Source organism: Bombina bombina, chromosome 2, assembly GCF_027579735.1.
Source record: "Bombina bombina isolate aBomBom1 chromosome 2, aBomBom1.pri, whole genome shotgun sequence".
In the NCBI taxonomy this organism is placed as follows: Eukaryota; Metazoa; Chordata; class Amphibia; order Anura; family Bombinatoridae; genus Bombina; species Bombina bombina.
The window spans coordinates 239,179,294-239,192,692 of record NC_069500.1 but is presented as its reverse complement, the minus strand read 5'-3'; the positions used below and the strand labels follow the sequence as shown (position 1 = coordinate 239,192,692).

The window sequence follows — 13,399 nt, the reverse complement described above, 5'->3', positions numbered from 1 at the left end:
CGGACGCGGCCAGCTTCAAAAACGTGCTTGTGCACGATTCCCCCATAGGAAACAATGGGGCAGTTTGAGCTGAAAAAAAACCTAACACCTGCAAAAAAGCAGCGTTCAGCTCCTAACGCAGCCCCATTGTTTCCTATGGGGAAACAGCTTCTAAGTCGTCACCTAACACCCTAACATGTACCCAGTGTCTAAACACCCCTAACCTTACACTTATTAACCCCTAATCTGCCGCCCCCACTATCGCTGACCCCTGCATATTTTTTTTAACCCCTAATCTGCCGCTCCGTACACCGCCGCAACCTACATTATACCTATGTACCCCTAATCTGCTTCCCCTAACACCGCCGACCCCTATATTATATTTATTAACCCCTAATCTGCCGCTCCCAACGTCGCCGCCACCTACCTACACTTATTAACCCCTAATCTGCCGACCGAACCGCACCGCTACTATAATAAAGTTATTAACCCCTAATCCGCCTCACTCCCGCCTCAATAACCCTATAATAAATAGTATTAACCCCTAATCTGCCCCCCCTAACATCGCCGACACCTAACTTCAAACATTAACCCCTAATCTGCCGACCGGAGCTCACCACTATTCTAATAAATGTATTAACCCCTAAAGCTAAATCTAACCCTAACACTAACACCCCCCTAAGTTAAATATAATTTAAATCTAACAAAATAAATTAACTCTTATTAAATAAATTATTCATATTTAAAGCTAAATACTTACCTGTAAAATAAATTCTAATATAGCTACAATATAAATTATAATTATATTGTAGCTATTTTAGGATTAATATTTATTTTACAGGCAACTTTGTATTTATTTTTACCAGGTACAATAGCTATTAAATAGTTAATAACTATTTAATAGTTACCTAGTTAAAATAATTACAAAATTACCTGTAAAATAAATCCTAACCTAAGTTACATTTAAACCTAACACTACACTATCAATAAATTAATTAAATACAATACCTACAAATAAATACAATTAAATAAACTAACTAAAGTACAAAAAATAAAAAAGAACTAAGTTACAAAAAATAAAAAAATATTTACAAACATTAGAAAAATTAAAAAAAATGTAAGCTAATTACACCTACTCTAAGCCCCCTAATAAAATAACAAAGCCCCCCAAAATAAAAAAATTCCCTACCCTATTCTAAAATACAAATAGAAAAGCTCTTTTACCTTACCAGCCCTTAAAAGGGCCTTTTGCGGGGCATGCCCCAAAGAATTCAGCTCTTTTGCCTGGAAAAAAAACATACAATACCCCCCCCCAACATTACAACCCACCACCCACATACCCCTAATCTAACCCAAACCCCCCTTAAATAAACCTAACACTAAGCCCCTGAAGATCTTCCTACCTTATCTTCACCACGCCGGGTATCACCGATCGGTCCAGGCTCCGATGTCTTGATCGAAGCCCAAGCGGGGGCTGAAGATGTCCATCCTCCGGCTGAAGTCTTGATCCAAGCGGTGGCTGAAGAAGTCCATCATCGGGCAGAAGTCTTCATCCTATCCGGGCAGAAGAGGAGATCTGGACCAGTAGACATCTTCATCCAAGCGGCATCTTCTATCTTCTTCCATCCGATGACGAGTGGCTCCATCTTCAAGACCTCCGGCGCGGATCCATCCTCTTCTTCCGACGTCCTAAAACAGAATGAAGGTTCCTTTAAGGGACGTCATCCAAGATGGCGTCCCTCGAATTCCGATTGGCTGATAGGATTCTATCAGCCAATCAGAATTAAGGTAGGAAAAATCTTATTGGCTGATAGAATCAGCCAATCAGATTCAAGTTCAATCCGATTGGCTGATCCAATCAGCCAATCAGATTGAGCTTGCATTCTATTGGCTGATCGGAATTTTCCTACCTTAATTCCGATTGGCTAATAGAATCCTATCAGCCAATCGGAATTCGAGGGACGCCATCTTGGATGACGTACCTTAAAGGAACCTTCATTCTGTGTTAGGACGTCGGAAGAAGAGGATGGATCCGCGCCGGAGGTCTTGAAGATGGAGCCGCTCGTCGTCGGATGGAAGAAGTTAGAAGATGCCGCTTGGATGAAGATGTCTACCGGTCCGGATCTCCTCTTCTGCCCGGATAGGATGAAGACTTCTGCCCGATGATGGACTTCTTCAGCCGCCGCTTGGATCAAGACTTCAGCCGGAGGATGGACGTCTTCAGCCCCCGCTTGGGCTTGGATCAAGACTTCAGCCGGAGGATGGACGTCTTCAGCCCCGCTTGGGCTTGGATCAAGACATCGGAGCCTGGACCGATCGGTGATACCCGGCGTGGTGAAGATAAGGTAGGAAGATCTTCAGGGGCTTAGTATTAGGTTTATTTAAGGGGGGTTTGGGTTAGATTAGGGGTATGTGTGTGGTGGGTTGTAATGTTGGGGGGGGGTATTGTATGTTTTTTTTTTCCAGGCAAAAGAGCTGAATTCTTTGGGGCATGCCCCGCAAAAGGCCCTTTTAAGGGCTGGTAAGGTAAAAGAGCTTTCTATTTTTATTTTAGAATAGGGTAGGGCATTTTTTTATTTTGTGGGGCTTTGTTATTTTATTAGGGGGCTTAGAGTAGGTGTAATTAGCTTAAAATTGTTGTAATATTTTTCTAATGTTTGTAAAAAAAAAAAATAATTTTTTGTAACTTAGTTCTTTTTTTATTTTTTGTACTTTAGTTAGTTTATTTAATTGTATTTATTTGTAGGTATTGTATTTAATTAATTTATTGATAGTGTAGTGTTAGGTTTAATTGTAGATAATTGTAGGTATTTAATTTAATTAATTTATTGATAGTGTAGTGTTAGGTTTAATTGTAACTTAGGTTAGGATTTATTTTACAGGTAATTTTGTAATTATTTTAACTAGGTAACTATTAAATAGTTATTAACTATTTAATAGCTATTGTACCTGGTTAAAATAAATACAAAATTGCCTGTAAAATAAATATTAATCCTAAAATAGCTACAATATAATTATAATTTATATTGTAGCTATATTAGGATTTATTTTACAGGTAAGTATTTAGCTTTAAATAGGAATAATTTATTTAATAAGAGTTAATTTTTTTCGTTAGATTTAAATTATATTTAACTTAGGGGGGTGTTAGGGTTAGGGTTAGACTTAGCTTTAGGGGTTAATACATTTATTAGAGTAGCGGTGAGGTCCGGTCGGCAGATTAGGGGTTAATAATTGTAGGTAGGTGGAGGCGACGTTGGGGGTGGCAGATTAGGAGTTAATAAATATAATATAGGGGTCGGCGGTGTTAGGGGCAGCAGATTAGGGGTACATAGGGATAACGTAGCTGGCGGCGGTGTGCGATCGGCAGATTAGGGGTTAAAAAACTTTAATAGAGTGGCGGCGATGTGGGGGGACCTCGGTTTAGGGGTACATAGGTAGTTTATGGGTGTTAGTGTACTTTAGAGCACAGTAGTTAAGAGCTTTATGAACCGGCGTTAGCCCAGAAAGCTCTAAACTCCTGGCTTTTCTCTGCGGCTGGAGTTTTGTCGTTAGATTTCTAACGCTCACTTCAGCCAAGACTCTATATACCAGCATTAGAAAGATCTCATTGAAAAGATAGGATACGCAAATGGCGTAGGGGGCTCTGCGGTATGGAAAAGTCGCGGCTGCAAAGTGAGCGTTAGACCCTTTCCTGACTAACTCTAAATACCAGCGGTAGCTCAAAACAAGCGTTAGGAGCCCCTAACGCTGGTTTTGACGGCTAACGCCAAACTCTAAATCTAGGCGATAGTGAAGGAGAAAGAGAGAGAGAAAGATTTATATATATGTATTATTTTTTTATCAACCTGCTGGCAAACCTAGTTGTAGTTTGCAGAAACATTTCTTGATTTACAAAAGTTTCCCTTACCCATTTGCTGAAATATAGATGAATGTATAAAGTATCTTCTGTAATGAATCCCCTATTGAATGTCAAATGGACATGTTTTAATGAAAATTAAACCATTGGGTGTTAAATAAAAAATAATAATATATATCACAGATTGATTGGTGAGTTGATGGGGACAATGCATTGTTGGGGAAATATGTATTGTAGGATACTTGTTGCAGTTTTTGTCCTTAGATGTGTGATGTGTTTGTTTATATTGCTTTAAAATTAAACTTGTAGTTCAATTTACCATCTATAACGGGTAATTTAATGCATAATGTTGGATAGTTTTATCTTTTTATATATATATATATATATATATATATATATATATATATATATATATATATATATATAAATTGTTGCATATGAAATTAGCAAGTAACCCTGCTTGCTTTTACCCAGTGACACTCCATATACACAGTTACCAATGCACAAGAGTATTCTGTGTAACTGTGTATATGGAGTGCATTGGTAACAGTGTATATGGAGTGCATTGGTAACAGTGTATATGGAGTGCATTGGTAACAGTGTATATGGAGTGCATTGGTAACAGTGTATATGGAGCGCATTGGTAACAGTGTATATGGAGTGTTACTGGGTAAAAGCAAGGGCGGGTTACTTGCCTAGATTAGTGCTGGAGGATCATTTTAAATTATATCATCTGAGCGGAGAACTTTAGATCATCAGACCCTTAGAGCCCAATGTACTAATGTACATGAGTGCAAGGTTTCTGACTTGGGAACCTGTCCACCTGTCTTCACAGCAAACAGCACTGGACATTGTATTTACTTGTGCAGCACAGTGAGCAGGGCCTGTCAATCACTATGAAGGACTGTGATTTATCTCTGCCATCTCAGAGGTTAAGAAGCAGCAGTCGTATGAACACTGTTTCTTACATTGCGCTAAGCAGGGTCACATGAGAGCAACTGCACCACAAGGGCTCAAAAGCAATGTTCACTGATTAGAACATGGAGCTCATAATGAAAACTTTAAATGTGTGTGACCTGTGACATGGGACTGTCAGAAAATAATGTGACAAAAGCAAAGCAATGTGCAACTAGATAAAAACAAATATATATAGAAGCAAGAAGAAAAGTTGTTCAAAAGAACATATAATGTATGAATGTATGTCTAGAGTCCAGTGAGTGCATTGTTTTGTATAGACGTATATATATATACTGTGTGTGTGTGTGTATATATATATATAGTGAGAGAGAAAGAGAGAGATTTTTATATATGTGTGTATAATAGTATACAGTATATATATATAGTGAGGGAGAAAGAGAGAGAGAGATTTATATATATGTATTATTTTTTTTATCAACCAGCTGGCAAACCTAGTTGTAGTTTGCAGATACATTTCTTGATTTACAAAAGTTTCCCTTCCCCATTTGCTGAAATATAGATGAATGTATAAAGTATCTTCTGTAATGAATCCCCTATTGAATGTCAAATGAACATGTTTTAATGAAAATTAAACCATTGGGTTTTAAATAAAAAATAATAATATATATCACAGATTGATTGGTGGGTTGATGGGGGTTATGCATTGTTGGGGAAATAGAAATGTCTCAGCATTTATAGATTAATTTGATTTTAAAACAGAATGTTTTCAATTTTATTAAAATAAATAAAAAAATATGTCCCTTTAAGGAATTGTGCACACTAATACTTTTACATTGTCAATAGCTCAGAGGAAAAGTTGAAGCCAGCCTGTTCACTAAGAACAGCCTGTGACTAAGATTGTACAGTAGAAGCTTTGCTTTGCTGCTTTTTATTTGAATGACCATGTCATATAGTTAGCTTACAGTGCCATCTAGTGGCAATAGAGAAAAACTATTATGGAATAGATGTAACAGACGTAAGGGAAATTATTATAGCTTTATTGCCTGGATGTGCATGATTATATTAATGTCAGGAGGAAAATATGTATCATCAACTTTTAACGTTAATTAGGAGCAAGGGCAAATTACCAAATTAATCAACCAATCAGGTTAAATCAGCAAAAGTATAGAGAAAAATCAGCAGACTGTAAGTGCTCTTAATGCTACAACAATGTCATATTTGACACAATTTTACCCCTGTACTACCTGGAATTTTAGAGAAAAACTTGCCCAAACTACCAGAGAATATATAGCATTTTGCTATCACTTTGTTTTAAGCAGAAATAGAGCCTTAGTTTTTTTTTTATTTACATAGAAAAACTCTATCTATCTATCTATCTATCTATATATCTGTCTGTCTCTTTATCTATCTATTTTAATGGCGTTCTAAAGGTCACTGTATCAGTTTTTTAATAAATGTGTTTTAATTCCAGTTCCAGTTTTCTCCTTTTAGGAGAGAGGCTTGATACCTACTATTGGTATACTGAGAGCTAGGAGATAGCTCTATGAAGTATGACTTTATTTCCTTTCCAAACTTATAAATCACCTCTAAATATGTCTCTGTTATGCTGGGTTTTTTTTTTTTTTTTGGGGGGGGGGGGGTTAGGATAAATGCAGGCATCAATCAGCAAGAGCTATCGAGGGTGAACCAGAAAATGGGCTGGCTCGTAAGCTTACATTCCTGCTTTTTCAAATAAAGATACCAAGAGAATGAATAAAAAATTGAAATTGCTCTATCTGAATCATGAAAGAAATAATTTGGGTTCAGTATCCCTTTAACTCCTGCAGGAGCTCAGAATGCAGTGTCTGAACTGTGAATGATTAAAGGGACACTGAACCCAATTTTTTTCTTTTGTGATTCAGATAGAGCATGACATTTTAAGCAACTTTCTAATTTACTCCGATTATCAAATGTTCTTCATTCTCTTGGTATCTTTATTTGAAAGGCAAGAATGTAAGTTTAGATGCCGGCCCATTTTTGCTGAACAGCCTGGGTTGTTCTTGCTGATTGGTGGATAAATTCATCCACCAATAAAAAAAATTGCTGCCCAGAGTCCTGAACCCCAAAAAAAGCTTAGATGCCTTCTTTTTCAAATAAAGATAGCAAGAGAACGAAGAAAAATTGATAATAGGAGTAAATTAGAAAGTTGCTTAAAATTGCATGCTCTATCTGAATCACGAAAGAAAAAATTTGGGTTCAGTGTCCCTTTAAAATTGACTGTACTGTACCTTTTCACTAAACAATTTATATCCCATAACCTTTTTTAATTTTGTGATAATTTTTTTCATCATTCTTATTATCTGGCTTTATGCAATAAACTTGCAATCATCTTGGTTTCTTTTTTAAGACATGATGAGTCCACGAATCATCTTAATTACTAATGGGATATTCACCTCCTGGTCAGCAGGAGGAGGAAAAGAACACCACAGTAGAGCTGTTAAATAGCTCCTCCCTTCCCTCCTACTCCAGTCATTCTCTTTGCCTACGAAGTGGCAAAGTGAGGTGTTAGTTTTAGATTCTTCAATCAAGAGTTTATTATTTTTAAAGTAGTACAAGATTGTGCTGCTTTGTTCTAGGGTGTAGCCGTAGTCCATATCAGTCTCTACAGTAGAGCTTTTGGTGGCTTTAGAGCAATGGGAACTGGTGGGACATAATTCTCACTGCTCCTCTCATACTGATGCTGCCCTAACACTGAAAAACTGAAGGATTTTACTCAGGACTTTCGTTTATTTACAGGGTCATGGGAGGGAGAGGACCTCCTAAACCTGGGAACTGCCTTGCTGCCAGGCAGAAGATGAGGTAAATGCTAACTTTATTTCTGGGGAGAGAAGGATCTCAGAAAAAGTTTGGGCACTTTATTAAGTTAAACCTCATTAGACTTGGACTTTCTCCTTTTCTGTTAGGAGACATTATGGCAGTTGGTATACAGTTACTGGGTGACTTGTGTTTCATCTCCTGGCGGTCTCAGCTAATAATGGAGCCAATAGGGAGTTTGCCTCATGTGTTCTTACATTGAGTATGGCAGAGTGTATGCTCTAAGGGATTTTCTCTGACAGATAGAGCCTTTGGACTGAACAGCTATTTAAACTGAAGCTGTTCAGTCTGTTTCAGTGTTTACGTTGGATGGGTACAATTTGTCCCTTTGCTCCCGGTGCCTTTGCTTGGCTAATGGTGACTGGGAGATCACACAGGAATTGTGGTTTGTTTGACTGTGCTGCAGTTGAGGGGACTGTTGTTCACGGTGTAACAGGCTGGGCAGCGGTCCTTTGCTTATGCCACTGTATTCCTTTACACCCGGTGCCTTTACTTTGTTCAATGGCGACCAGGAGATGACTTATGAGACGCCCACGAAGGGCGGAGCTTGTAAATGAGACTAGACCTTCCGGTTGTCAGACGGAGCGGAGCACTTAAGATGCGGAGGAATGTACAGCGTAGCTGACAATGGAACAGGCTCTTTGTCACGATACGCATCTGTAAAAAACTTCAGGGTGACGTCTGCAGCTGCACTTTAAAACAAGTGTATTATACTGATATATGTTTATGTATACATGACTCACACAAACAACGTTTATTATATATTAATATTAAAAGGTTGGTTTTGATTCAGCACTTTTCCTTCCTAACAAAGAAACTTAAACACAGGGAGACTTTTCTGTCTGAGTGCTTGCGCTTCAGAAAAGCGCTACAGTGGGTGCAATGAGTGATAAATAAATTAGGTCTACTCAGTATGTGCTGCTTATTTATGTGAATAAAGAGACAGCATCAGTACAGGCGGTCTGACTCCTTTGCTAGATCAAGCTGTGATATAGAGGAACATTTGTAGTTCTAGAGTTCCTCCTGTACTTAGACAACATTTTATATCCTCATTACAATAAAGTGTTGTACTTATACAGACAATACCGTTTTTATAGGTTAATTCATCACTGTCTATTGTTGCACTTTAAAATTTAAAGTGACGGTACTGTTTGTTAATGCTATATGTTAATTTTTATTCATAAAAGGTTAAGAATTTATTAATTATTCTTCCATATGTGAGTCTGTGGGACTATGAAAGTGTCCATATCATCTTCAATCACACATGCAGTGCCCTGCGGTTCCTCGCAAACTCCATTTGGAGTTCCGGTACAGGACATTGCCTTTTCTGACAGGGCGATATATATGTTGCATTGTCTACCTTTCCCATGCTACGAGGAAGACAACTGATAAAATGTTTTTTAAGCGGATACAGTGGTAGCTGTTCCTAATATTTCTTCCATGAGCTTGTAGAGGAAGATGTTTCTGTGAAGTTTTGTTGGCTTGAACACCTCCATTTTTAATTTTTTTAGTTAGGAGGTTTTTTAGATACCCTGGGACGCCTCCGGTGTAATCTATTCTGGTGTGTCCAGTAGGTTATAAGGAAGAGTAATTTCCAGCTTAGCTAGGAGAACTTCTATACCCTTAGAGGATAGTTTGTTTGTTTTCTCCGGTCCTATGGACAATCTTTGAAAAGGATACTCCCCTGGATAAGATCCAGGTTAGGATAAAGCTTTCAAACTGGCTAATTACTTTATTTCTAAATTCTTCCCTTCAAGTTATCAATCTGGAGCATAGGTTCAGGTTTTCTCTGTTCCGGCTCACAGAGTCTTATGGTTAGAGCCTTGTTCTATGAATATATGCTCTAAGTCTAAGCTTTTAGCGATTCCTTGCAAGGGGAAGACCTTGTTGGGACCTGGCTTGATAGAAATAATCTCTTTTGAAACTTAAAGAACTTATATATATATATATATATATATATATATAAAAACTGCTGTTGAATCAAAGAAAGCATGATGGACATGCCCCAGATCGGGGATCGGATCTTATAGGGGACAGACTTTCCGTCTTCACTCAAGCTTTGGGTTCAAGATGTTCAGGATCCCTGGGCAATAGAAAATAGTGTCCCAGGGATACAATTGGAATCAAAGATGTTCCTCCCAGAGGCAGGTTCCTGCTTTTAGGATTATCTACAGATCAGTCAAAAGGAGAGGCGTTCTTACACTGCGTAGGAGACCTCTCAGACCTGGGAGTGATTGTTTTAGTTAGATTTTGTTTCCCAATCGGATTGTGGTTCTCAAAAAGAGGGAATTTTCAGACCACTTTTTAGATTTTAAGGGTCTAAACAAATTTCTTAGTGTGCCATTCTTCAGGATGGAAACTATTTGTTCCATTCTTCCCTGGGAAGGTTGAGAGTTCGTATCCAGCTGCGCCTATGTGTTCCACACAGCGAGTCCACTTTCACTGGTGGGTTACAAATATCCCCGCCTAAACCATGATTTGCAGGCTACCGAATTTGCCTTAAATCCACGTGGGTTACTTTATTACAACAGTGGATTTTGAGGACGCATATCTTCATGTGCCATTCTAGTTTGTGGCTCTTTTTTTCGGTCTTGCCACAGGTTTCAGAGTTCTCACAAAGACTCTGAATCGCTGTTGGCGGTGCTTCAGTTACAAGGCATTACAGTGGCGCCCTATTTGGATGACATCTTAGTCCAGACGCCATCCTTTCAGCGAGCTAGATTTCACACGGACATGGTGTTATCCTTCCCGCAATTTCTTGGGTGGAAGGTAAATTTGGAAAAGAGTTCCTTTGTCCCATGCACAAGGGTATCTCTGTGGGATTCATAATGGATTACATATCAATGAAGATTTTTCTGACAGGATGTCAGGAGATTAGAGTTTATTGATACTTGTCTAGTCATTCAGTTCACTCCTCGGCCTTCAGTGGCTCAGTGCATGGAGGTTATCGGGCTGATGGCGGCTATGGACCTTATCCCATTTGCTCGGTTCCATCTCATACCTCTGCAGTTAGGCATGCTCAGGTAAGGGATCGGAGAGACAAAGGATTTTCTTCAATGTTGGTTGTCTCTGGTTCATCTCTTCCAGGGAACCTGCTTTCGCAGCCCATCTTGGGTGATAGGATAACAGATGCCAGCCTTCTAGGGTGGGGAGTAGTCTGGGGCTCCCTAAGGGCCCAGGGGGTTTGGACTCAGTCAGAGTCTGTTCTTCCTATAAACGTTCTGGAGCTGAGAGCGACCTACAATGTCTTCTGGCCTGGCCTCAGTTGGCCTTGGTCCAGTTTTTCAGACACCAGTCGATTACAATGACGTCAGTGACTTACATCAATCATCAGGAAGGAACAAGGAGTTCCTTAGCGATGACAGAGGTATCCAAATTAATTCAGTGGGCAGATGCCCATTCTTGGCGATCCACATCACAAGGGGTGGAACAACTGGGAGGCGGATTTTCTGAGCAATCAAAATCCCCAGTGGCTTGGTGGGTAAGCAAGCAGCCTACCAGATGGAAGGCCAGCAGTTTGAATCCAGCCAGTGTCGCCAGGTTTTAGGCAGACTTTTCTTCCGGGAGTGGGAAGGACTTAGGTGATCCTGATAGCATCGGCTTCGCCTCGTAGGATTCGGTGTGGAGATCTCGTGGACATCTCATCTCTGCCACCTTGGAGACTTCCATTAAGGAAGGTCCTTCTAATTCAAGGGCCCCTCCTTCATCCAAGTTTGGTTTATCTGAAACTGACTGCTTGGTGATTGAACAATTAATATTATCCAAGCAACATTTTTCTAACTCGATCATTGTGACCATGTCTCAGGCTAGTAATTTGTCCTAAGATATGGCGGTAATATCTTTTTTGGTGTGAATCCATGGGCTTCTCATGGAGTAGAGTTAGGATTCCTAGAATTTTGTCTTTTCTCCAAGAGGGTTTGGAGAAAGGTTTATCGTCATTTTCCCTAAAGGGTCAAATATTTGTCATTATTTATTTTATTCTCAGACATCTGGCAGATGTCCCAGATGTACAATTATTTGGTCAGACCTTGGTTGGGATCAGACCTGTGTTCAATCCGGTTACTCCTCATGGAGTCTGGACTCAGAGTTCTTCAAGAGGCTCCGTTTGAGCCTATGCATTCCTGAGATATTAAGTTGTTATCTGGGAATATTTTATTTCTTATTGCTCTCTGGCGTAGCTTAGTGGCTAACACTCCTGGTTGTAAGTTTAAATCTTTCCTCGGGTACTGTTCATTTAATGGAGAGTCTCAGAGCTCTCGTCATTACAGTATCAGTCTCCTTATCTTATTTTCCATACAGATAAGGTAGTTCTATGTACTAAAGGTGGTTTTCTGATCCGAACAATAATCAGGAAATTGTTGTTCTTTTCTTGTGTCCTAATCCTTCTTTTCAGAAGGAAAGACTACTGCACAATTTGGACATGGTCCATGCTTTAAGGTTTTTATCTGCAGGCGACTAAGGACTATCGTCAGTCTTTTTCGTTTTTTGTGTTTTTTCTCAGGGTAACGCAAGGGACTGAAAGCTACGGCTACTTCTCTTTCTTTTGGCTGAAGAGTATCATACGTTTTGCATATGAGACTGCTGGATAGCAGCTTCCTGAGAGAGTTACAGCTCTTTTCCACGAGGGCTGTTGCTTCCTCGTGGGCATTCAAATATGGTGCTTCTGTGGAACAGATTTGCAAGGCTACAACTTGGTCTTCTCTTCGCACTATTTCAAAGTTTTACAAATTTGATACCTTTGCCTCGGCTGAGGCTGTGTTTGGGAGAAAGGTTCTTCAAGCAGTGGTGTCTTCGGTTTAAGTTCCCTGTCTTGTCCCTCCCGTATCATCTGTGTACTCTAGCTTGGGTATTGAATCCCATTAGTAATTAAGATGATCCGTGGACTCATCGTGTCTTAAAAAAGAAAAGAAAATTTATGCTTACCTGATAAATTTATTTCTTTTTTGACACGATGAGTCCACGGCCCGTCCTGTTTTTGATAAACAGGTTATGGGTTGTTGTATACTTCAGACACCTCTGCACCTTGGCTTTGCCTTTCTCTTCCTAACTTTGGTCGAATGACTGGAGTGGGAGGGAAGGGAGGAGCTATTTAACAGCTCTGCTGTGGTCATCTTTGCCTCCTCCTGCTGACAGGAGGTGAATATTCCATTAATAATTAAGATGATCCGTGGACTCATTGTGTCAAAAAAGAAATACATTTATCAGGTAAGCATAAATTTTCTTTTTGTTAATATTAATAAAGCAATCTAAATGTATTAATTGATTAAAAAAATATTTATGACTGATTTGAAAATGTCTTGTTACTAATACTGTTTATACCTGCTCAATGTGTGACAAAATGTATGTTTTTGTTTTATTAGGAACAAGTGATCCTTACGTCAAATTTAAAATTGGTGGAAAAGAAGTTTTTCGAAGTAAAACAATACACAAAAACCTTAATCCAGTTTGGGAGGAAAAAGTTAGTCTTATTATCGACAATCTTAAAGATCCTTTATATGTAAAGGTGAGTTATATCATTTATTGTAAATTTGGAAAAAATATAAAGCTTAAAGGGACAGTAAAGTCAAAATTAAACTTTCGTGATTTAGATAAAGCATGCAATTTTAAACAACTTTCCAATGTATTTCTTTTATCAAATTTGCTTTGTTCTCTTGGTATCTTTTATTGAAGCATAAAACTAGGTAGGCTCATAAGAGCTCAGGAGTGTGCATGTGTCTTTAGTACTCTATGACAGCAGTGTTTTGCAACATTGTATAAAAAAGCTACAAATAATGTTGCAAAACACTGCTCCTA

General features: G+C 38.9%; 1 protein-coding gene across 1 annotated transcript in view; it reads left to right on the top strand.

Moving 5' to 3' along the window:
• MCTP1 (multiple C2 and transmembrane domain containing 1) overlaps positions 1 to 13,399 on the top strand; it is a 1,142,062-nt gene that overhangs the window by 234,322 nt on the left and 894,341 nt on the right. The window contains exon 3 of the mRNA XM_053701494.1: positions 12,967 to 13,109. Coding sequence (XP_053557469.1) covers positions 12,967 to 13,109 — 143 coding nt within the window. The remainder of the gene's footprint in view (positions 1 to 12,966; positions 13,110 to 13,399) is intronic.